At 35.7% G+C, this 26,150-nt stretch overlaps 2 protein-coding genes across 2 annotated transcripts in view; one reads left to right on the forward strand and one right to left on the reverse strand.

Annotated features, from left to right (window-relative positions):
- Positions 1–4,221: 4,221 nt before the first annotated feature.
- LOC136418062 (periostin) lies at positions 4,222–25,183 on the forward strand. The gene is made up of 7 exons (XM_066403979.1): positions 4,222–4,479; positions 18,137–18,398; positions 18,455–18,735; positions 21,313–21,522; positions 22,542–22,761; positions 23,042–23,307; positions 24,009–25,183. The coding sequence occupies exons 1-7, from the start codon at positions 4,293–4,295 to the stop codon at positions 24,353–24,355; spliced, it is 1,773 nt and encodes a 590-aa protein (XP_066260076.1). The 5' UTR covers positions 4,222–4,292; the 3' UTR covers positions 24,356–25,183.
- Positions 13,032–26,150, reverse strand: part of vkg (viking) — a 51,688-nt gene continuing 38,569 nt past the window's right edge. The window contains exon 28 of the transcript XR_010752884.1: positions 13,032–13,042. The gene's annotated coding sequence lies outside the window, so the exon portion shown is untranslated. The remainder of the gene's footprint in view (positions 13,043–26,150) is intronic.

Here is a 26,150-nt window from a genome sequence, read left to right on the forward strand (position 1 = left end):
CCGCAACATCACCATTCTCTAAAGAAGGCCTGCTCCCCTAAAATCGAAAACGTTACTCTTCAATGACACACATATTGTACATCCGTCTCTGTCTGACACGTGTGTATTGACATTAAAACTAAAAGAACGTACTGTCAAAAACTGCGCATAATCTTAGGACTGTTGTTGGTTACGACTGTCCTAAAATTAGAGAGGTAAATTGAAGAGAGCAATCAAAGTTCGTCTGTTCCAATATATTGACGTGTGTAATAAAATAAAATAAGAGGAAGTTGTTAACCAACTAGTGGCAAAAAACCTAAAAATTCAATAATATACCTAAATGGTCACGTAAGTACGTAAATATTAAAATTATTTCTATTCATTAAATTTATCAAAAACCACGTAAAATACGAAATGTCGAAGATTTTCCAAAACGAACAATAAACCTCGCGTAGCCATTACTTTTTTGACATTTACGTAGATTTTATCATTTGAAATTCGCAATAAAACGTTTAAATGCAAACAATCTTTTTAGTCATAAAGATTGTGGTAAAATACAATAAAACCGAGCACGCATACGCAGATTCTTACTAGGAAATTGGTAAAAATTGTTATTTTTCTCTTCAGTACCACCTACCGACCTTTCCTTGTCAAATAACCTTACATTCGCCCCCCTACGAGAAATTACTTTTTTTACGGCAGGCGTAGGTAGAGAAATAGCACTAGTGAGGTAAGTACGCAGTCTCTTTAAACATAATGTTGAGATTTAATTAATTTCTAAGTTGTTTATTGATCGTTTTTTCTCATTCAAAGGGTGTAGATAAAGTGTAGCGCATCCAACCCCTCATATAATGAGCTTCCCTTCCACATAAAAATTGTGAGTCATGTTGCAAACTTAAATATGAAAATTACACGCTAGCTTAACATCTTCTGGTAAACTTATCTTGTTTCGTGGAATTGGCTCAGTAATTTGGCAAATGGAGCTTGTCCTCCTCATAGAGCAAGCGACACCTGTCAACACTATTGAATTAGCAGAATGATGTAGAGAATGTAAACAGAGCTTCTAAATTTAATAAATTTCGCAATTTTACGTAATTTGTTAAATATAAATTATTGTCAATTTACAGATATTTAATCAAGTAAATTCTATATTATGTAAAGCCCTTTTTGCGAGATAAACCGTCCTCCTGTATTCTTGCCTTTGCGAAGGAAATTATTCCCGAAACAGGAGCATTTTATTGACATAGACGTAGAGAAATACATTTCTGGAATGTTCAATTTAATTTTATTGTTTTAGAAAGGAGCCGGATTTGTAGGAGATATTAGGTTGGTATCTTAAAAGAATGGACTTGTGGAATTCCTTTAAATTGTTAATGCTGCAAAGGGATGTTTGGAAATGTTGGTTTCGTCGAGTTGAGAAAGAAAAATCATTAAGAGTAAATTATTGAGAAATTGCAGTACAGACTCTTAGATGACGTAAAGTTTAAGCAAAGGCATGTTAATAATGAAATTTAGAAATTGTGGTAATTTATTTTTCAAAGGAGTTTTAATGGCATTTTTCTCATTTCAGCCAGATTTGCGTGGTTTTAATCAAAACTTTGTATCAACATAATTTGAAATCTAAATGCAGATGGAAATTTTCTTTTAAATGCCAGTTTGTATAGTTACAGAAATAATTCGTTAGTTTCGCAATAGCTAAGTTTGTGATTATCTTTCAGAAATTCATCTAGATTAGAAAAGAGAGAATCAGATAGAAAGACACGTCTTTCATTCTTGTGTAGCAAATTATACATTTCAGAGATTTTAACACAAGTTTTCTTTTTCTCAAATTAAAGTTATTGCCTTCTTCTCTCAAATTAGGGCTAAGTCACATTAATGAGGGATTTCCAAAACTGTTTTGCTTTCAAGTTCCGTTAGGTTAGTTCAGGTTCCCACCTGAAGTAATATGTATTTGACGACAGTTTCGGGTGGACAAGTCGGAGAAGAGAGAAAAATGGATATCAGAAATTTAATTCGGTATTTTAATAAATAGGAATTACGTTAGGGACGTCCTGACGAATGGAGAAGAAATTTGGGATGCCGTGATGAACATGATAAGGAAGATAATGAGAATTAAAGAAGCAGAAGACAGACCAAGAGAGAGATTTTTAATAAAAGAATAGAAACAAAACATATAAGAGACAAAAAGCGAGACACGTAAGAAACTAGATACGAAAATGTTGAAAGAGATGGGACAGACCACTCCATGTCAAAAGTAATACCGCCAGACGGTCCCCGTTGGAATAAGGGCGAGAGAGGTAGAGGGGCTTTTGGTCAGTCCAGGCCTTTCGGCTGTGGTCTACGCAGTCCCCAATGCAAAGATATACATATATGAGTGTAAAATCGACCCAAAAAAACTAAATTCTGTGATAGACGCTTGATTACTACACTGAAATTAGCATATAAAATGGTCTTTATAGAAATAGTATTGATAGTAGTTGGTATGTCACCGATCGATTTGTTGATGGAGGGATATGTGGAAGTAATGAGAAGAAGCATAGACTACACACAGAAAGCGAGAAAGAAGCTTTTGGACAAATAACAGGCAAGATGACTAACATACAAAAATTGGACAAAAGTAATTATAAAGGGTCTTAAACAGTAGCATGGATTGCAATGGAAGGGAGGATTTAATTTTTATAATATGCTGACAAAAACGGGACATGCAGCAGTATACACATGTATATTGATATTGTGGTCACAGAAACACTCCAGAGCACACATTACTGAAATGCGTTAACTTAAACATCAGGAAAAGGGCGTCTTTGATGTTAGAATTTACAGAGCTAATATTGGTCAATTAATTATTAGTTGATGGAAGCGAGGAAAAGTACGAGATGAAAGCAGCCGAAAGATCAAATAGAAACCCAGCAAATTCCATATAATTCATATAAATGCTCAGGATACAACAAATTGTACCATTTATCCTGATATTTTAAAAATTTTTGAACTTTCCAGAAAATTTTCAGAGTCAGTCTTCTACGTACATACCTAAGTACGTGTATCTCCGATGTTCAAAACAAGGAGATAAATTTAAATTTTCAATAAATTCACAACCATTGACGAGATAAACGTGGTCTTTGACGTTATTCTTATTATAATCTGATAGTTCTACCTGTATATATGAACATATACTTGAATCAAAGAATAAATACTTCTTTAATCCAATCTGTGAAATTGGACATAAACGGTAAACACGCAGTTACTATAGGAAGAAGTAGCATTTGATTGTAGGTAACCAACCATACATGTTGAGTTAGAAGGGAGAAGCCCAGCGCTGTATTGGCTTTTGCTAGGTTTATCTCGGAATTATTTCTACCCATGTTCCTAAAATTTATTATAATCAATATATACGCAATGATTAGAGGCCAATACCAAAATTTGTAGTTCTAGCTAAAATTTGTAACTTTTTAAAATTTTATACATGTAATTCAAACCCCACAATTTTATTTTTTATATGGAACTTTGAAATTTTTTGCTCTTTATGACGTAGATATTTTCTTTCTAATCAGCGTCTATCTGACAGCTTCCCACCTCATCTCTGAGTTACTCCTGAAACTCTGACCATATTTGACTTATTTTGCCCTATCACTTCCCTTGAAGCGAATTCAGCACATTTACTGCCGTGGTAGGCGCTGGTGTCTGCTACGCATGTGCATTGCAGCACCAAAGTGGACACTTTCGTCAGCGGATACACTAAACCTTCTCTTAACTTCGTTGAGACTTGCTTTACTTCCAAGGCGCATGACGCGTCAAGCGTCCCGCCTCCTCCCCTCAATTGCGCAGACCCAACTCTGTGTAGTTGGCACGAGAAAATCCTCAACATACTGCGTGCTTTAGAAATCATGCAAGTCACGATAAATTTTAAACAAGATCAAACGTGTCTGCTGACAAAATTGTGTCTGCGTAACATGACTGTTGTAACGTAGGAAGAAATAAAATATGTATCCATTCCGCTGTAGCGCGACTAAAAATTCATGGTTTAATCCCGATCGGACACCGGTATCCTCTGAATCGCTCTTATTTGAGGATATTCCCTAGAAATGGTTTGGTAGTGAATGTGTTAAAAAGTGGAACTCCTTACGAAAAATCCATCAATTTGTCGGACAAAGGTAATTATCGAAGAGGCCAAAAGGTGCGATGGAAACAGTTTTCCTCGGATCGATTATTTCACGTCCTCGGGCGCAATTTCGTCTGCTGCCGCTGCTGCACAGCAGGAATTGCGACTTCCAGTGTGATGCTCGAATGTCGGCCTCGTCAGTCGTCTTCGTGCCATGATGGTGTTTCGGATGGACGCCGTCGTCCTCGGCGTCTTCGTCGCGACGTGTTTGACCGACGTTCGTGCCGTTCTTCAGCTGCCCGACACCACCGGCATCGATGGTCACCTTACGGCCAACCACTCCGTCGACCACTTCTTTTCGCTTTGGTTGGTTTTTAACAACGACGATGTCAAAATATCAGGTTTGATCATTCCCCAAATAACTATTAAATAGTTGGTGTGTATGCGAATTAAGTAGTGTAAACAAATTACGAGCTTGAAAGTATTTAACAATTAATTTCTCCTTTGGTGACTCACTACCTAGTCAGGAATGTGTTGCAATCACTAATAATAACTTCGTACTGTTCCTGCTTGTTTTTAATTTTAATTGTGAATAGTTTAAATAGAAGCTACGCGTCTTCTGGTGGAAGACATTCAGGTTTTTTGATTGAAGAAATGAAACAAATCAAAGAATGAACACATTAACGAATATACGAAAAGATCAATTAACATGAGCCAACGATGTTTCTTGAAGGTATTTGAACGGTCAAAGAACTCCTTTAGCATAGTTGAAGAGGCATGTAAGAAATAATATTGCCAGTATTTTCCAATAAAATCGACCTCTACAAATTGGATTTTTTCATCCTTTAAAGCCCAAAATATGAGGCGAGTAAAACAACAGCGTCGTCTCATATGATCCAAAAAAACACAGTGCATAAGGTATGTCCTCAGAACACGCAAGGATATGCCACGTGATAATGATAAATGAAAGATTTTTTTAGCCCATGAAATTGAATTAAATCAGTGGCGTAATGTATATTTGAAATATAAAAAAAGCCATACTTTAAATGCAAAGTACCAAACTTGCTAGATTTTTTCTCATTCCATAAGACGCTTACAGTACGCCGCTAATGCCCCTTATTAAAACGACAGTTTAGGAGTTTTACTGAAAAGATTTTAGAGGATAAGACTGCATAATATCAAAGGCAATATTAATATTTTTAATGTGGAGTATTTTTTCCCGACTTTAAAGAGAGTGGTAAAGACAGTTTAAAAACATTTGCAGTACGCCACTGCGATTTTTATTTAATACACACGAAACACCAGTGTTCTCATGCAATAATCTCACTTTAGATTAAAGTTAATTTGATATTATTCTCTTATACTCAGTGACATGGAAAGTGCAACACCAAGACGGAATTTTTTGACCAAACTTTTCAGCTACTTTTAGATATTCAAAAATAAACGACTCAAATTTCCAAGAAGAAGACCGAGAGATAAACGCAATTTTTAATTAATAATTGTTTATATAGTATATTTATTTTATATTGTAATTAAAAATGTCGAGTCCTCCATTCGGTAGATGGGTGACGTCGTCTTGAGGAATTGCATTCTAACCAGTCGGTAGTTCATGCCGGAGAGTTGTCAGTGTCTGCAGAGGATTTAGTAATTTTTTTAATTTTCTTCTCCTAAAGTTCTACAAATGTTCAATCGCCAGAGGTCGGAAGATCAGGACTGCCATAGTAAACTACCGATATAGGCCTCTCCAAACCTGTTTAGAGGCGTGCTTGCTATATGGGGACGGGCATCATTTTGCTGGAAGAGTAGTTCTTCGATCTTTTTAAAAATGTGGAATAAAATGGAAGGTTCAACCACCTTACGAGCGTAACACTGGGCGTTCATATTTTGTTTATGAAAACGAATTTAGACCTGCCTCATGCTGTAGCACCCAATACTATTACATTAGATTACAAAAAGTGACAGATGTGCCAATCTGATTTTACACTTTATAATAACGAAATTTTAATCAATTATTATTATCGTTTAAATGGCTGAAGGAGTTCGCTATGACTGGTCAAAAAAATCTTTATCTCTTCTTGGTATTGCAATTTCCGGCTCACTCAGGGTAATATTTTTTGATTTACCTGTACATTAATTTAAAATCTCCAGACCTATATACTAACATTCAGTATTCATTCACTCGAAAAAACGAAAAATACCTCATATTATTTTCCAGAAAAATCGCTGTTAATTATATCGCGGAATCGGGAAACGGCAACCTGGCACTCCTCCTTTGTTTTAATAAAAAGAAGAAAATGCATTGTTTATAGTTTGACAACCATAATAAAAAAATATGCCATGTTGCCGTTTCCCCTTTATTATCTGAAATTACTGTAATTCCTTAATTTTCAACTGCAGACTTAAAAAAATTGTATATCGCTACACAATTGAATCTAAAGTTTCAAAAAGGAACTTTTTGAAACTTTAGACCCTACCACTAGCCTTGTGATATATATATTTTTTAATTTATTTATGCAAGACCACATAACATCCTAATTATTTGAAACCGAAATGAAAGTAAATTTTGCTTCAATTTTAAAATGAAAAAGCTATTTTTCCGTCGATTTAGGTTCTTTTTAACACTCAACTCCCGAGTTTTCAATGTTTCAGGGGTATTCCTCGTATCTTTAAACTAAAATAAGTTTAAAATAATTTACAATTAATGAGAATTTTATAAGGTAGTTAGAGCGATCATTCCGACGAGGCTTCCATTTCGAAGTCCAGAAAATGTACATCAAAAAATAGACTGATAATTTCAATTTATATTCCATTAATTTTCTTATATAACAAACTTACCGGATTTCACAAGCAATGAACGCTGAGCTACATTTTCTTGCTCGAAAACTATTTAAAATTTATTTCCAGGAAAATCTTAAATGGCAACATAGCACTGTTCCTTTGGTTTAAAGCTGGAATTCAGCTTGACGGCACTTGTAAGAGAGCATCGAAGATTTTCAAAAATATAAATTCATCAAATATTACGAGTATTGTGAAGTTCAGAGTATTTATTGCAATGATTTCGAAGAGATTCGAGTTTCGACGTCCGGAAAATTTAGACTAAATCTTAAGCACACCAAAAAAACTCATATTGAAACAGTTTTTGGATGTAACAACTTTATCAACAACAGTTTCCCCCTCCAAATGAACTCTGATCTATATTTTGCTACTCGGAAACTATTTAGTATTAATTACCAGGAATTTCTTAAATGGCAGCGTGGCACCGTTCTTTTATTATAAAGTTGAAAAGTTTGAAACTGTGGTTTGACATCAATTGTCAGGTAGCATCCGATGTTGCCAGACTTCTATTGTCTTCAAGTTACCTTAAAGTTGATTTCAAACAGCCCCAAATAAAGGCAGAACCCCTTTTAACGCAATTAGCTCAACTTGTTTAAAGCAAATTAACTCTTTGAACCCTCGTGTCATAGCTAAAATCAACTTTAATGTTGGTTGCACCAGAATTAATTAACATCCCCTCTGTTTATTCAACGCCACATTTTTCTATCTTTTCGTTAATATGTAATTAAAAACGCGCCTCCAAGGGCAGATCTTCCACTTCATGCTCCCTTTTACCAAGTTAAGGGAAAAGACTTCAAATACAGCCCCAATTAAATCTTATATTTCAACAACAGCCCTCTCCGGGCATTATCTGTTTTATGTGCACTTCCTACCTTTTGTTTAATGGCCCGTAAGGACTTTAAGATAAAAGTTAATCCATACTAGCTAATTTATGTATAGCTACCGGAACATGATATATACATATACAGAGTGGTTCGGTTTTGTAGTTTATATGCTTAGATAACAACGGTGTTAAATCTCCAAGCCTAACGATTATTTTATTGCCACTTGCACGCCACAGGCCTTTATAACAAATTAGTATGATGATAAATAAATTACCACTGAATAAGAGAGAGAAAGGAATTTGTGACGTCTTCGCTAAAGTTCGCAAGTTCGCGCTGCCGACCGACGACCGCTTAAATAAATGATGCGCCCGTGAAAGAAATATGAACGAAGTCGATAAAACTCTTCAAGATTACCGACTTAGAGTTGAACAAGATGGATATCACCCAAGGATTTTTCACACAATAAAGTATATAAAGGGTGGTTTTTTTAGTTGGGTAAATTATGGGGCGTACGCTTTATATTTTCTGCCTCAGATAGCACATATAAGAATAACAATGGAAATGCAGAAAACGTTAAACTTAAAATTAGTGGCAACATGGCTGCGTTCATTTGTTTTAAAACTAACATGGTGAGCTATTGTGGTAATAGTGGCTGTAAAACGTCATAAAAGTTGTCATGGGCTGCTCGGCGTTTATCAGTTTTAGTGCTTTTCCCCAGAAAACTTCCAGTATATACATTGTATCCAAGTATCCAGAATAACTAAACATTTGGAAAAAATTACCCTTTTTTTCTCGTTTAACCATTTGCTTTTAAACTCCTTTAAAAAACTAGACTATGATTTTGTTCACAGAAACGAAGACTCCACCGTGCTTTTACCCTAATCGGTAATGTATGAATGTTAGGTTTTTTGTTGTTTTATTCATGTTTATTTCTTTTTGGTATTCATAAAGAGGACTGAGTAGTAATATTATGTTTAAATAATTTAAAGAATTTTAGTCTTTAGAGAAGTAGGTACTGAGTTTCATTTCTGACAAGAAAGTTTTGCTAGTTTTGTCAGTTTTAAGGACAAGTTTAATAAAGTTGCTCCAAAGATAGGGGAGTTAAAATTCTCGTTAGATCAAAAATTTTGTCAAAACTAGTACAAAACTGTAGAATGGCTAGAGTCATACTCAGTGAGTTTGACTGTTGGCCGCATGAAACGGTCACGTCACGGTCAGAATGAAAATGATTAATTGCAATTCCTTTTTCAGTAATATGACCTCAATATTCATTCTGATCACAAACAAGTCTAAGCATAATACTTCTTTACTTTATTTAAAAAAATCCATTATCTCTATTGGAGCCGATTACTTTCTGGCGCAAGAAAAAATTTGACTTACAAAGGAACGCTCCTGTGACTTGTTTATAATTAGATGCGGAGCGGTACTTCGAAGAAAAATATTTCTCCTTCGGCTGATACCTATAGTACCGCTTTATTACTAGTATTTCTTAGTTCCCAAAAATATTTTTATATCAAAGAACAAAGCAGCCATAAAGAATCTGTAAGACGGCTTGCAATTTTTCCAACGGACAGATCTTACGACGTAATTTTTTACTTTTAGGGGAGAATTGTCCAGGGATAAACTGTCAAGAACGAAGCTTAAACAACCATATTTTCATGTTTCTAGAACTAACGTTCTGTAAAAATCTTTTGTTGTTTGATATATACCTACAACACCTCGGTGGTCTGCAGTGATAAATTGCACTTTGAGATGTTGAGATGCTCTAATATATCACGAGTTTTACGAGAAGACGAAATGCTACGAATTATATGTCTACAAATATTTGTTTATAAGGTTCATAAAATTATTCCTATTGCTCAGTTCAACGGTAAGGTGGAATTTATTAGTTTCCACACATCATGAAATTAACTTGCAATGCATTATTTAGATTTTAATTTAGCGGCAATATCATGCAGAAGGCAAACTATTTTTTTGCATAAATTACCATAAATAATATTTATTGTGGAATTTATATTGTGGAATACCTATAAACACACAACTTTTTAAACCAAATGCTCTCAGTGCTAGTACAAGAGCTATTTAATAAAAGATCCAATTTGATTGTTTAGCAATATAGGTAGGAAATATTGCCCTTTACCATGTCGCAATTCATAAGATTGGGAGTGCATTATTTTTACCTTTTTGACAACAGCGCATTTGCTTATAACGTCAAACTTTGACTTACATGCTATGTCAGCTTTCAACAAGAGAGTTGAAGTTAAAATTTCGAGCGATACAAGGAACCAATGGCGTAGTTTATCTTTAAAAGCCAGAAAAATTCATGGTTCATGGAGGAAATGTTGAGGTTTGATAAGAATTTATCGAACTTTGATAAGTCAATGGCATAGCTCGCCTTTATAGAAGCTGCCAAAGTTCCTAAAATATGCACCATTTGAAGCGAAATTAGAGCATGCTATTACCCTCATAAATGTATATTACGCCACTGGTTATTGGCAGTGATGTTTATTTAATTTTGGTGTTCACAAACGGAAATTTTCAATTTCAACTGAAACATTTATTGGCGTAGATATTTAGCGTTTAAAACTGAATAAATTGCTAAATATTTCTTTTCTTCGTAAGTTTACGCATGCAACTTTTCTGATTGTTTTATTTTACTGAGAGTTTTTTTTACATTTTGAGTTTCTTTTCAATATTTGGTACGCCACTAAGTACCTGAATTTTGAGCAAAAAATTTAATACAGTCAAAAACCAGGGATCTCCTTTAAGCTGTTTTAACACGTCGAAACAAAAAGGCAGTTTAGTTTTCTTAAAAAGATTCTGGTTTTAAATTTTTAAAAAGTTTGTTGCGCCACTGCATTTTGAGCCAAACAATTATAGAAATTTTCAAAATATCTTAAATTTAGGTAATTGAGTTTACACTGGAAAACTGAGGGTATCTCTCAAAGGGTTGTGCATAAATTGAAATAGGACGATTTAGTTACCTTTATGAAGTTTTTTCATTCCGATTCGGAATATATATAAAGGAAACGGTTCCCTTTCCAAATAACCAACCCGAATTCAATACCATTAGCAAAAACATATCCGAAACTCCCTAATTAACCAACTTTAGCGAAAACTAGCCCTTGGCAACACGTAACCAACACCTATATGTTTTACTAAAGAGCACCCTTAATCCCTTGATGAAGTTAATAAATTCGGAAGGGTTTTCTGGTGTTGTGGAGAAAGACAGGGAAAAAACCCTCTCAACATGCTGTAAGGAACATCATTATTTGGTTATCTCCTGCAAACAGGTTGGTTCAACTTGAGCGGATTAGTGGTATATATCCTTGGCTGAGAAAATCACTAAATTTGCATTCAAAGTGGCACAGAAGGTCTTGTGGATCCCAGGTGTGTGCAATGCAAGGAATAAATTACGAAGGCACAATAATTTAAGTCTTAATGAAGACTTCGCAGATTCCGATTTGAAGTTTTTGAAGTTAAACAGACTCGGAAAAAACCACAAGGCACCTTTGCATAAACTGCTGCATTTACATGCATAATTCAAAAGGCCCCGTATTAATGCGAAACCTAACAGGCCCTTAATGGCGTATTCGTGCAAATTTTCGACCTGTCTGAAAATTTCTGCACGGTAAAACTAATTACGGTAATTATCTGACCACAGCTCCGTAGAGTGGTATTCAATCAATAATCGGACATATGGCGTGCAAATGGGGCCCAAAGATGTGCGATGGTCGGTCACTCAACTTGTACATTAAAGCGAAATTTCATGCATATGCAAGATCATTTTATAACGGCATAACCGATCAGTTTATAACGGCATAACCGAACTAACCATTATTGCCGAAGCCCTAAATTCTTCTCTTCTCTCTGGAATAATTTTAGGAAAACCAAATTTTCTCTTCATAATTTCAAGTGAACAAAGCCAGGATTAACATGAGAGTGCTGGAATTACACACCATTACACCAAAGTGATCGTTAAAGTGGACTAGAGGATAACAGCGGTGGTGCTTGGTTGCATTATAGTGATTTAATTAAAATTTAATTACAATCTGGAATGTGTTAGCATTAGGCGAGATTCGGTCGTGACTCATCATGAAAAGCTTGAATATTTTCTCAGAAGCGATTTGGCAATATTTTACCATTTATATAGTATAAACTCAAAATTTCGAAACTGCAAATGAAGTATTCGACAACTCCTACCGCTGTTGCCAAGTTGTGATAAAGTTCCTAACTCATCAGGAAGTAAATGATGGACAATATGATCCATGCTCCCTTTGAAAAGAATTTTCCAATACTCTTTCTCTATAGGCAGCCGTAACAAGTGTTTACCTATAGTCTACACACGACTTAAGACTTAATATGCATATCGCGACTTCTCTCATTTGTGTTTACTGATCATGCCTACTGGAAAATCCAATGACGTAAGTGCATGTAATTTATTACGAAAATATAGATATTCATCATCATTACAGTGGCGTAGCCAAGACCGCGGAATTGGGTTCACAAATCAATTGCTATTTGGTAAAAATAAGCATTTAAATCATAAATACGCCAGATTCATACACAACACCATTCTTGTTTTTTTGTTTCTTTTTTAATTGTTTTAATTGTTGTTTGTTACACTTAATTCAAGAAGATCCAGAAGCGAGGTAAACACTTTATGTAAAAGGATGGCGTACCGTAGGGGAGTGTTAAGCATTACACGGTGTAAGGTGGTTTAATGGATTTAATAGGTGCAAGTCAAGGTGTTCTAAGTAGTTTAAGTATTTTTTAAGTGACTCGTGAATTATTTATTTTTGTACTTGTGGTTAAAAAGTTTGTTGAGTCCCTCAAAGTTTGAAAAGTAGTATTACTTATCGACAAACGCACGAGAAGTGTATTACTAATTAGAGCACATTTTGACATTATATTATACGTATATTCAACGATTCTTTAGACTTCTAGAAGACGTGCTCTATCCCTGGTTTCTTACTGACAACTGCAGTCTTAAATATTTATTATATTTGAGGAAACTTTCAATATAATTGTCCGAAAACCAAAGGCGTAACAAACCGGGCACGTGAAGCATCCCCAGGGAATTTCCATTATTATTTAAGGCATTTGGAATTATTACATTTGGAAAAAGTGGTTTCGCCACTCATTTTTAAATTTGCAGTTCCAGCGATTTTCAGAAATATTCGTAATATAATTGCCCCAAATTTCAGAACCCTAGCAAAGGGAAATTTTAATATTTTATTTTCAACGATTCTTTAGATTTCGAAAACACGTAGTTCACTCTTGCGTTTTTAATGGGAAAAAATAGCTCTAAGTGTCTGTTACATTCAGAAAAATTCCATTAGTTAGAATTCCTCAAATGAGAAAAAAGTCCCCATACGCAAGGCGTTTCATTTATCTGCGTCCTTTGTAGGGATAGTTGAAAGTCGCCAAATAAAATGGTTATGTGCATTATGAGATGAAATTTTTCGGATTTTTTCTTTGAGAAGCTCACTAAAGAGAATTGTCAGGAGTGATGCACAACCCAAATTCGGTTTAAAATTTCAGAAATTGCAGGAGCCGAACAAGAAAAAAAATGAAAAAAAGCTTAAATCTACCGCTCTACATTACGAATTTGTTAATATTCGGTTTGTTACGAAACTTCGCGATTTTCTGGCTCTAAAGGGACGCAGGTTGGAACAGAGAATCATTCTACGAGATGTTTACATCAATGCTTGACTTATAATTAAGATTCCCCGTGCAGGTCCATCCACGCTCACCTGAAACACAAGAGACTTGTTCATTTGAAAAGTCATCAGCATAAAGCCTTTGTTATCTGATATAGAGGGATACACATTTCCTTTTTCAGATTCTATTAGTATACATGTAGTTGCTCTGTAATCTGTTCTGCAACTGGAGTTGCAGTTAAAACGTCACAGGAAGCTCAAATGGCTCTCCCACTTGAATTTACATTGTGCGATAAAGGGATATGAGACACTGCCTTGTTTTAATAGAATTCCGTAATTCCTAGTGCGAAAAAACCGGCACAAGTTTAGTCTAGAAACTTATCAACATAAAGTTCTGGATATCTGATCCGGAACGACATACATTTCCTTTTTCGAACTCCATTAGTGCCCATGCAGGCAGAGTGCATCGGTTCAGAGTTCAATTTAAAACGGCTCTGGAAATTCAAATAGTTCTCGATAATATATAGAGATTGTTTTCGAATGTTTGTAGTTAAACAAGTGTTGTAATACTCTTGACAAGTGAAGGATGAAATGGAGAAACGGAGGATTAAAGCCGCAAGACTGGTCGCAGACAGCGGGTCTTGTTTTGATTAAAATTCACAAATTAAAACATGAACCATGCCAAGGGCAAATAAAACAGAGAAACTCCTTTTAGTTCTTTGCTCGGCTTGAAATCAGTTAAGAGAAAAGCCTGAGATATATTGCGCCCTTTAGGTTCGGTTTCCGAAACTCCTGCTAACTTTGTCAGCAAGATACTACCCGTGGAAATGGAGAGATTGACCGACGCTCTACCCTTATTTCGCCATTTCTGCAAAATCCATCTTGCCGGCAAAGTTACCAGGAGTTCTAAAAACTGGGCCTTAGAACACCGACAATCTTCACGTTGGATGACTGAACGTTCATTTTATACATTACGTCAATAGGACCAAATCCATTCCCTGGCATAAAAGGCGCCTTTAATTTACGGCCAAAGTGGTATAGGGCATGTCAGAAGAAATTAATGGATAGCCCTGTAATTGACACCTATGTTTCGCTAAACATCCCTTAAATCTTCCTTCCGAGTAATGAATTAAGACCGCTTTTTCGCTGACTAACGAACTATGGAGTGATTGATTGATCGAGAAAAGTACGCGAACTTCGCGAAATTGGTGGCTTCCTTTAGCACTAATATCAATCCGAACTAATCGAATTAATCTATCAAAGTTATAAGACCTCTTATGCGGAATAGTTACGGTATAAACTGAATTAGAAGGCCGGTTTGATGGAATTATTGGATTCTCTGGTGCGGCCGCGAGTTTGTAACCCCATTTGAATTTCTGAAATTGAAATGAGCGTTACCGATGATAATATTGCTTTGAATGTACACCTTATGAATGCGTAATCGCATCATGAAAACTTCATTGAAACGAGTCGCATAAAATTATGTTGTGTATAAAAATCGCCCCCAGATTTTAGGGTGAAAATGATATGCGGCATAATCGGGTTAGAAAAAAGGCGTTTGAGCAATCGTGGCAGTGTTTCGGGTAGCAGCTATATCAGCCAGAGGCTTATCAAACATTTGTTGCGAATATTCTGAACGCAAAGCGGTATTTCCATGACCTCCCTGCTTGGTGCTTATAATTTTTATCCATTTTTATTGTATAGACTTATACATAACTTCACTTTATCAGTTTTCTGCATCAAATTCATTTCTCGAAAAGCATATAGCGTCACAACCCCCAGAGCTTTTAGTTCATCGCGCGTTCCTTCCTCAAAACCAGCCAAAAGTCCAAAATTGTCTGATTTGCACCGAAAAAATTTGCGAAATTTGGTTGTCAAACGTGATTATTTTGTGCTCAATCAAACATGTTCTTAATTAGAATTGCATTACACAAGTGTGCGCCCCTTAAAGCGGCAGCGCCATCTGTTTGTCTCAGTAAACAAATATAAATTTCTTGTTTTTGTTTACTTCAAAATTACACCTTTTCTGCTTTTAACTACTTTTAGCAGGCCCACTAGTCGACGCTACACTCAATTACCCTTATTCACGTTTGTTAACTTAACAGTTTCATTAAAGGCCAAATTATTAATGTGTTACCGACTTTAACCACAGACTAATTTGCATAAAAATTTTGGAACAAAACCTAGCTATTGGTTAAATTCCCCATTTCTATTGAAACTAGCTTGATGTTAAAGTTAACAACACATTAATAATTTGGCCCTAAATCAATAAAAAGATTCCAGCGCATGATTTGTTACAGCCAAACCTCCCCGACGTCTTAGAGATTTATTACAGTTACTAAAACTGGTTATAGAAACTTTCCAAAAATCATCTGGATAATTCTTAATCCTGGTGAAAGTCTGAATTCTCCTTAAGGTCAATTTAGATTACTTTAGGTTACAGGGAGGGCAATTTAGAGATTGCGGGGACCTCTCCTAATTACAACTCTAGTGAATTCTCAGTCCTTAAGGTCAGTTTATGTTACAAAGATTTCCAGCAATTAAAGGTCTTCAGAAATCTCTTTAAGGTCAGTCAGTTCATGACTTAGAAGCCTCCGACGGTAAAAATCTAAAGAACTAGCAAAGACCCCTCATAATTGTGTTTCCGAATGTATCATAGTTTGTCCGTAGGAAATAAAACGAATGGTGTAGAGCATAAGACGCTGTTTAAGCTGGTTTTATAGCGTCTTTAACGTAGGCCGTAAAACGTATCGTTAAGATTCTGCAACGAAAAGTATACTGAACTCAGTTGGGTGGTCTTCGACTCAGTTCACCCGTGAAATTAAGTCATTACTGTTAAAGCCAGTTCGTCAAATGATTGATTTCTAATACATTGAAAACATAAAGTAAAATTTTAATATTTCGATTTTATTTTCATCAAATGTGTTTTCGAACAAAATTGTTTTCATGGCAAAAAATAAATCAAAACAGGAGGATGGCAGAGGTCGTTATTCAGGCTTCACAAAAAAAAAAAACATTTAATTAACATCATTAAATCTGGATTTAGAGTACAGTTTAGTTAAAGCAAGAATTTTGTTAACATTTACTTGCCAACTCTGACATCGTTCTGATTTAATATACCAAAATCTTAACGATACGTCTTACGGCTTAAGAGAACTATAAACTAAGTATAAAGTTTTCTCTTAAGTCCCCTTACGTCTTACATTACTGTAGATCTGTAGAGACTTTTAAGGTGAGTCTGGCTTACAGAAACTTCCCGTAGGAAGAAATCTAGAAAATTTTCCTTACCTTAAATTTAGGATACTTTTAATCATAGAGTTTCAAAACTAAAATTGCAGGTTAGGCCAGAAAATAAAAGTTTTCCACATTTAAAATCTTCAGAAATCTCTTTAAGGCCAGTTGAGGATAGCGAAGCTTCGTATTATGGAGAGGTAGGGTTTCTTCCAGTCCACAATCTAGAGGATCCTCATTTTAGATCACAAAAACATCTCCTAATTGGCTTAAGATTTTTGAAGTGTGAATAGATACGCCAATTTTGCATATTTTTATTTAAGGAGTTTTGCGGGATAAGCAGAGAGAGGAGTCCCACAACATAACACGAGTTGCATAAAATACCATTTCCTGATGAGTTTCTTAGATGATTTTATTTATAATTTTGCAGTACGATTAAGAAACCAGAAGAACAAGCCAAAATTTGAACATATTCAAACTGCGTCTTCCGTAGAACTGCGACAACCATCACTGTTACCAGTTTCATTTGTTAACATCACTGGATCTGTCAAAATTTGACAAGTTTCTTTTCTCTGGGAAAACATTTTAATTAGCAAGGTATTGTCAAAATTTCCAGTAACTGAAGTGTCAGCACCGTCTATCTACAATTTAACAAACTGCAACTTTTTAGTTTAAAAATACCACTTTTATTAATTTACTAGCCATCATCCCCACTAGATGGAGCCACACGCAATTACCCTTATTAATTTTCATTATCTTCCAAGTTTCATTAAACCCATTCCAGGGAAAGAAAACTTGTTTCCTAGACCAATTAAAAGGTTCGAGAGCATGATTTGTTATAGCGAAACTTCCCTAACGTGAAGATTTATTACTGTTGCTTCTCCCCATATACCTTTCTCCGTATTTTTAAGTTTTCTTTGGATCAGATATTTAATGGCTTCAGTTTTGCTTTATGGCATCAAAGCAAACCGTTTAAATGTAGTTTTCCTTAAGGAGAGAGAGGCTACTTTAACTGCAAAGAAAGTTGGAGTTTATGAGACGTTCTCGTTAGAGAAGAGTTATGTGGTCGTGCTTTTGACAAATTTAAGAGTATTTTAGGATAGTGTGGAGCTATGTTTGATCTTCATGAAGAGGGTTTCCTGATGATTCCAAAATGTGTAATACATTTAGATGCAGCTACTATTTCTTTAACTTATCCAATCTTCCGCAAAGAACTTTTCCCTCTCCCTAACCTAATTTTAGGCCGTATGGCATGAAAACAGGAATAAAATTCCTCCTTCGCCTAGAATAAATTTAATATCTGCGATATCAAATCTCCGTTTCTCTATATTTGGGGGGGTATAAAGTTTATCGTATTCTCTCCTCGTGCGCCCCGAATTGGGCACACAATCTGATCCGTTGCAACGAATGAAAAGTTTAATGGCTCGTTTCGAAATAATGGCTATCGTTAAGATAATCTTATCGACTTTACTTAAGCAGTTCCCAAGATTTATTTATTGTTGCAGATAAACCTTTCACGATATTCGCCCCGAAGAACTCGCAGTCCAACAGGGCGGAGAACCTGCTGCGACAGCCCGAACTGGTCAAGAGGTTGCTGCTAGACCACGTGGTATTGGGTACCAAACTAGACTTAACTAATACGATAGAAGATAAAATTTCCCTGCCGACCCTGGGCGGTCGCTTGGTGACGCTCAGGCTGGAGAAGCTCGGAAGTATCAAGGCCAACAACGCCTCAGTTTTGGAGAAGAACATTGAAGTTCCTAATGGGTGTGTAAAAACGAGACGTTTTTAAGGCGGGTTTCTTACCGGTAAATTCCATGCAGAATTCTCATCGTAGTGGACAGCTATCTATTCCCCGACGAAGACCCAATAACGATGAGGGACACGGGCGGGCAGCCAACGTCCTCGCCTCCGGCCTCAAATGCGAAACAAGCGAATATCAAGCCGCTTTCGGCTGTTTTAGATACCAAAGAGGCCGGCAAGAATCAATCGAACACGTCGTTCGTGGAGAACGTGATGGAAGTGCTGTCGTTCCTCAAGAGCCGAGTTAGGGTCTTCCAGCACTTCGTATCGAGGTCAAATGTCTCTCGATTGCTGAATGAAGGTAAATTGAGTGTTCCTTATAAAGGGAAATCGCTGAAAAAATCTTCAAGCAGGCATGTCTCGGAGAAATTCATGCGTTATCAGTGGTCAGCCAGATGTCTATTGGTCAATGGTGGATTGCTTAATCGATGCCCCACGTTCACGGTTAACCGCCCACTAGAAGTTTCCTTATTGATCACTCGTTTTTATAGTAAGGATCTGCCATCAACCTCCCAATCTCTCACGGTAGAGGAAGGGACGTGCGAGTAAAATACATAAACAACATGCCCTATTGCGCTGAAGCATTGAAAAAATCCCAAGAACATCTACCCCTCCACTAAAAAAGGGTGATCGCAATAATGCACGATAGGGGCGAATTCAGGGGCAAATTGCGTGTCAGCCTTTCTATTAGGATGAAAATTGATTTAAATTACCTGACCATTATTCCGGTGGACGGGGTCGACTTTGAGGTGGATGATGCGGAAATAGGTTAAGACTAAAACAGTATTAAACTCGAAGAATGGTGCCAATTATCCCTTAAAAGTTACTCCCCTCAGATCAACTCAATCAACCAAAATTACCTCGTTTGTCGCGAAAAATTTGAGAAACTTCGGCATGAAACGTTTTGCTTAAAACCAGTTTAAGCCGCTTCAGAATGTGACGGTTCAAAAATTTTAAAAAATTAAACGTTTGTCAACGCGCATTCATTTGTTTTAGTGACGAATTCCGTAAAAGCTGTCAATATTGTCATAGTCCACTTCAATGCTGCCATAACGTTTCTGAATTATCAAGCGGTAATTGAGACAAAGCTCATTAACACAGACCTGTTCAAAAACTTTGTCGAAGTTTTTCAAGTTTCTGTACCGATATCAAATATCAACCTTTACAGTAAATGAAAATGCCTCGCTGTTTTGTTTTAAGAGTTTATTTCTGAAAATGCTGTTAATCCTCTCTTAGTGACATCCAGTGTTCCGAGCATGTTTCTGAATTATTAAATTAAATTTTAATTAACGCAGAGCTCATACGAGGTTATACGCCTAAGGTTATTTCATTAAATTTATCCATATTTTTCAAATGTCTGCTTAATGGTATAGAAACTGCAATCTCATCCAATCAATAAATAGCAACGCGGCACCATACTTTTATTTTTGGAGAATTTGTATAAAAGCTGTCAATTAGTCATAGCGGCAGTCAACGTTGCCTGAACCAGAGAAAAATGTTTAAATAGAAAACATCAGAAATTGAGAGAGAATTTGAAGAATATTTAAGGTCGGTTTAAAATTCCTCATTGATCGGTGACCTGAACTGACCGAAATTGACCTTAAAACACATTCAAAATATTTTTCAAAAAGTCAGCTATAGTTTAAAATTTTTGCGAGCTGAAAGCTCATTCAAGAACATGTACTTTACCCCAGTAGAGTACCGCAATCATCAAATCTGCCCTGGATGAATTAAATTCTATTGGTGAAAAATCGCTGATTAGATCAAGCGATTGCTTGAACTGTGATTACAGTTCTCTAGTATTCTGTACGGGCAACGATAACACGGTGAGGCTTTTTTCTTTAAAGAGGAGCTATATTGTTAATTAGTTGTCGTGTGTTAGTTGTGTGCATTACAAACGTATCAAATGTAGCCATGGATGTTTTTCTTTCAAAATTTAAAAACCACAAAGTGGAGAAATGACGTCTATTTAATTTGCCCTAAACTTAAATAATATTCCGTTCTTTTAGAAAAAATAAGCCTTAAACACATTAAGAATCCATACGAATAATTTTAAAAATTCGAAGCTACTAAAGTGCGTAAACAAACTACGTTTATATTTAAAAAATTGTGCATAAGTGTAAAACACTTTACACTTTTGCAAATTTTAATGTGTAAAAATAGGAAAATTAATTTGGTGAAATTTGCAATAAACATAGAGAATACCGTTTGGATAAAAATACACCACCGATATCTAAAGTGCTGATCTAAAAACTTTTTAAAATTTAAAGATCAATTTTTTTGTAATCCTGAAGAAGACACTATGTTCTAGTTTTTAATGTAAATGTATCAGCTGACCAAATCAAGCGGTCAAAGAAAATTCAGTTCTCTTGTAGTCTCCTCAATAAGCGGCAACGTGGCGTGGCTCTTTTGTTCCCCATAATGTTCTTAATAATTTGTCATGACGTAATCACAGGTGTCATGGTGTTCTTTGTTCTACCGAAATTCGTGTTGTTCCAAGGAATGTATTCTTAATATTACAATTGAAGGAAAGTTTCGTGTTTTCATCCACTTTGAATAAGCACATGTGTCATTTTCCCCAGCAATCCCTAATAAAATCACCGTTTCCGCTTTACATATTTTATTATACCGTCCTTGCGCCCCTATCATTTGTAACGTCCATTTCCACCTATCCCTTCATTTATTACTTAGCTCCAAACGAAACGTTCCAGGGCAAAAACCATTCTCGAAGCCGGAACGATGCGCCAAATCTCGCCCCGGTCATTACTCTTGATAAAGAATCTAATTTAAAAATAATGGAAGATAATCAGGATATCAGCACGACTATAAAGTCGAAACTTCAAAAGCCAAAGACTAAATCGTTTCCATCTATTTCCAGGCGAGGAGTACACGGTTTTCGTCCCGACGGACCACGCTTTCCAAAGATGGCACCCCATAGACTGGGGGTTTTATCCATTCAGCGTTCCGGAATTCACCGAAAGTGTCATAGTTAATCATTTCGTAAAAGGAAGGCTTAAGCAAGACACAATTAAGGATGGTCAAGTGGTCCAGACTTTGGGAGGGAAGGATATTCATTTTAGGAGGACTCGTAGGTATTTTTCATCATGCGAATTTCGTTTCGTTCATCCCTAAAAGGGTGAGATCATGGAGTGTTTATTAAATAAACTTCGCGTTTATAATTTGAGAGATGTTTGCGCTCATACGAAAAGCAAACATCTGCGGTGGTAGTGTTTAACATGAAAATTATTCTGTTTGTTGACCCTGCAAGTGGAGACTGTAGTTTCCCTTAAATTGCACTCACTGTATTTGCGTCTGCTAATTGAAGAGTTGTAAATGTATATTTTTACTTCTCAGAGTGGAAATGTTACTTGATATTAAAGTTTACAGGTAGTCCATAGAGGAAACTACGTTCTCGAAATTAAAAAAAAAACAATACTCCGTAGATTTATCAAAAATCGATGCGGGTCGTTTAAAAAAATTGAAAACTTCCAATTGAAGAACTTTCGTCAAAAACATTTCAAGTAAACGTAGAGAGAGCTACGCATTATCTGATAAAAAAAACTACGCCCTAGATATATCAATCAAAAAGTCTGATTTACAGGCCTTTGCGTTCAGTTCCATCAAAAAAGAAATAAATAGGCCTCTAAAGTGTTTCACGGAAGTTTCTTGAGTTTACGAGAAACATAATTGAGTAAACGCTTTAAGTGAATATTACGTAAAATACGTACCGACCTTAGGAGATGCGATTAGAAAATTGTTCTCAGAGTTTTCATCTCGCTGGGATCTGACTCTCATCAAATTTAACGGTTTAACGGTGTTAGCGATCATCATTGAAATAGAATACTGAAGTAGCAGATAGCGGAATATTAATTTGTGATAAAGCAGACAAAGGGTGTAAAGTTTAGAGCACCTTATTTTCTCTATATTCCAGACTAAAGCAGCTAATTAGAAACGCAGGAGTAATAATGATTTAAACTGATGAACACCCCTTTCATTATTCACTGTTTTGTAGCGATTACAACTCGTGGGGATTATTTCCAGTATTTTCGTGGCGAAACGAAGTATCTGTTGATCCTCCTGTATACACTAAATAAATTCCTCTTCCAGCTGGGTTAACAGTGAATGGAGCAGCGGTGGTGAAAGGGGATACTCCTGTTGAAAAAGGCAATATCATGTTTATTGGAGAAGTCTTGTTTGTGAGCGAATCGGTCGTCTCGAAGTTACATCAACAGCATCGGGACAAAGAAACGCCGCCCTTATTGGCATTTCCATGGTTCGGAGCCCAGTTCTTATCGCACGCCTTTTTGGCCCTTGAAAGAGACAAGCGGTAAGTGCAGTCGTTTTGCGTAATTGGATTAAACACCTGTTGAACTAATCAATATTATACAAACACCGAAAGCCGAGATTGAATTTTGAGTAATGGTTATGTGCCGGAGCCATTTGGGGGCTAAGTGAGCTTCGTGTTCCGGAAATTTCTCTATGGGTGTTAAACTGGTAGAGAGCCGTTTTGAACGCTCTAAAAGGGATTATGCTTCACTTGGGGATGTAGTTTACAAATAATCATAATCTGTGTTGCTCGTTTAATTTGGCGAAATATATTTTTTCAGATTCACTCACATCACCCGGTTTCTGAATTTGGCCGATTTAGCGCCCCATGTTTCGGGAGCGGGTTACACCTTCTTCGTGCCTACAGACACGGCTTTTGAAGAAGTGGGCCTCGATAAAATGCCTGATAATTACCTTTCGAATGGGGAGGGTTTGCAGATTTTGCTCAATCATTTCGTAAAAGGACGGCTCTATGACAAGGATTTAAAAGACAGAGCAGAGCTTACGACGTTGGGAAATCAAACATTGTTTGTTAACAGAACGAAAGGTGAGTAAATTTTGTCTACTTTTCAATTGTATAGGAGTTGATATTTGATTCGATTTTATAGGCTCTATCTAAATTATCTAACTTCGTGTAGTGAGCTAAACATCGATACTCCCACATACGACATAAAATAAAGAAATAACGTTACTTAAAAAGAAACTAGACGAAGATTTCTTGACAATGGCAAATGAGTAGTTCCCAAGTTGATTTTAACGCAAATTTATATGTGGCACCATCTATAAAGTAGTAGCTGAATTACTCACGAACAGAAATAATAGGAGCCTGATCGCTATACTGGAACGCACCTCAAACTTTTTTTTTGAGATTGCGATGGTTTTTGGACACTTTCAAACTGTTTAAATTACTTTTTTACATTTTAATTCATTAATTAACATCTCAATAATGATAAATGAGGTGAAATATTATTCTCATGACATTTTCTACGCGGCGACATCTATCAAATTTTTCCTGAACTCTTCAAGAGTACCAGCTAAAACAACAACACCACTGCCAACTATCGGAATGCGCCTATAACTAATTCTCTCTGAAGAAATTCAAAGCTTTTTCCGCGGTTTCTAATTGAATTTTTGTAATTAAATCTACTAATTAATATCTCCGCAACGAAAATTTAATTGATTGAAATTTGTACAAACGTATTTTTCCCGTCTATTGATAAACTCAATCTAACTTTACCGTGTCTACAGACAACGTCTACATAAACGAGGCTCAGATCGTGGAAAGCGAAGTCTTCGTCTACAATCTAGGAACCATGTTCTACATCGACAAAGTCCTCTACAACACGATAAAAGTGCCAATAATGCCGATAGGAGGAAACATTAACGTTAAATCCACAAGTAATCCGGAGGTTCCCAGTAAAGTCACTGAAACATCTGTGATTCTGGGTGAATTCACTTCGGAAAGTGACATAGAAAGTGTCACTGGTGAGTTGAGTGAGGAGAATGACGCTGAGGTCCTTTTGGGGGATGGGGGCAAAGGGGGGGTTGAGCTTACGACAATGGGGCCTGCGCAAAACGTGTCCAGCCCTAAATAAATTATTTAATGTGGCTTTAAGGTAATTTATTGAGTTATAAATAGCGATTTGTGTACATTGAAAGAAATATTTAGTATTCGTTGAAAGAAAAAGATTTTTGGTATTGGTAAAATTATTGGTTTTGAAGAATGAAAATATACAATGATTATAAAAAAACAACAACTTTATTTACATCAAATTTATAGTTACAAAGGTGTGAATAAAAACCAACCCTGTATATTATCGTACTTGTTTCTAATAGCACAATTATTATATCTTAGATTTATGGCAAAAAGAATTGAACAAATCAACTTTTATAGCAATTATTGTATGTATGGAAGTCATATCATAGCTCTAAGCTTATTTACATTTATTTTGGTGATTTCGATTATAGTCTGTATCACTATTTCTGTTTATCAAACATTCGAAATAACAAATTTTAGACGAAAAAAGCTTAGTATTTTGAGGACTTGTTGTTACAGATTCGGTAATACATACTTACATACCTAAATAATGAGTTTTAAACGACTGATCATTGTTAGTGTTTGCAAAAAAAATATTGGAGAAATATATATTTATAAAATACGCATTTAGCATCCACATTATAAGTAATCTGTACATATTACCTACAAAATAAAAACGTTCCATATGTGTGTGTTAGAGGCCAAAACCAAGCAATTTATCTTATACGAGAGGCCCTTAGTAGTTAAGAATTGTACGTGTGTGTATTTATTAAAAATATGAACCATTGTTCCCAAGCTAGATAAGATATTATTTTAGTACGGTATTATCATATACATATGTGGCTTCACTTTTATTAAATAAATACTGCCAACAGTAATATGGGAAGTGCAATTTTATTGGGAGCAGGTGTAACCAGACGTCACTTACATTCTTAGTAGTATTGCACACATGGCCAAATACATATGAGAAAATGTGGTAATAAACATATTCACAAAACCATTATTATCAATATCTCCTCAGCTATCATTTTTATAGAAAAATGGTATAATAAAGAGGCAAATAACATATCTAGTTCCTTATTACTTAATGGATTACCTCTAATGGAATGTCTCGTATGGTTGCCGCAAATTGAAAATGAGAAATCCTTCAAATATTTACATATTTACTATTTATCTAGCTTACAACTAAGTACAGAAATAAGTTTATTGATGCAATTTGCCCCCATATGCTGAGCATATAAAATTTAAACAATCTGGGAGTTCTTCGAGAACTTCCATAATTTTAAATCTAGTTTATAATTGAAGGTAACATATCACCACTGGCTCTAAAAGTCCCTTTAAGAGTACAAAAAATTACTTTAAAACATCTCATTCATTTTTTTTATAATTCACTTGCCATCTATCGGCCATAGTGCTAAGTTGCGATAATATCAATAAGATGCTGGGTGAAATTTAACAAGGTTTCGTAGTAACCGCATAGATAGCAGTAGGCGCGCCGACGTCCAAAAACAACTATTACACCTTTTATGTAGTGTTTTTCGTTTTAAAACAGCAAGTTATTAGTAGAAAGGGGTAACATTTATTGAGTTAAATAATTTTAAAACTTTCAATGATCGAATCTGTACTGAATATTCCATCGACAAAATCACAGCACTCTCCAAAATAGATCCAACCCGCAGCGAAGCTTTGGGGCTTAGTTCAAATGCAGAAACGGAAGTTTTAGTTTTAATTTAGATTTAATTGCTTGGAAAAGATCCGGCTTAATAGATTTGAGAACACATATTTCGTAGGGCAGAAGGGTTATAATTTTCTGGAATATGTTTGAATACTATCCATTTTTGCCTCTAGTTTTT

This window comes from Euwallacea similis, chromosome 32 (genome assembly GCF_039881205.1).
Source record: "Euwallacea similis isolate ESF13 chromosome 32, ESF131.1, whole genome shotgun sequence".
Lineage (NCBI taxonomy): Eukaryota > Metazoa > Arthropoda > Insecta > Coleoptera > Curculionidae > Euwallacea > Euwallacea similis.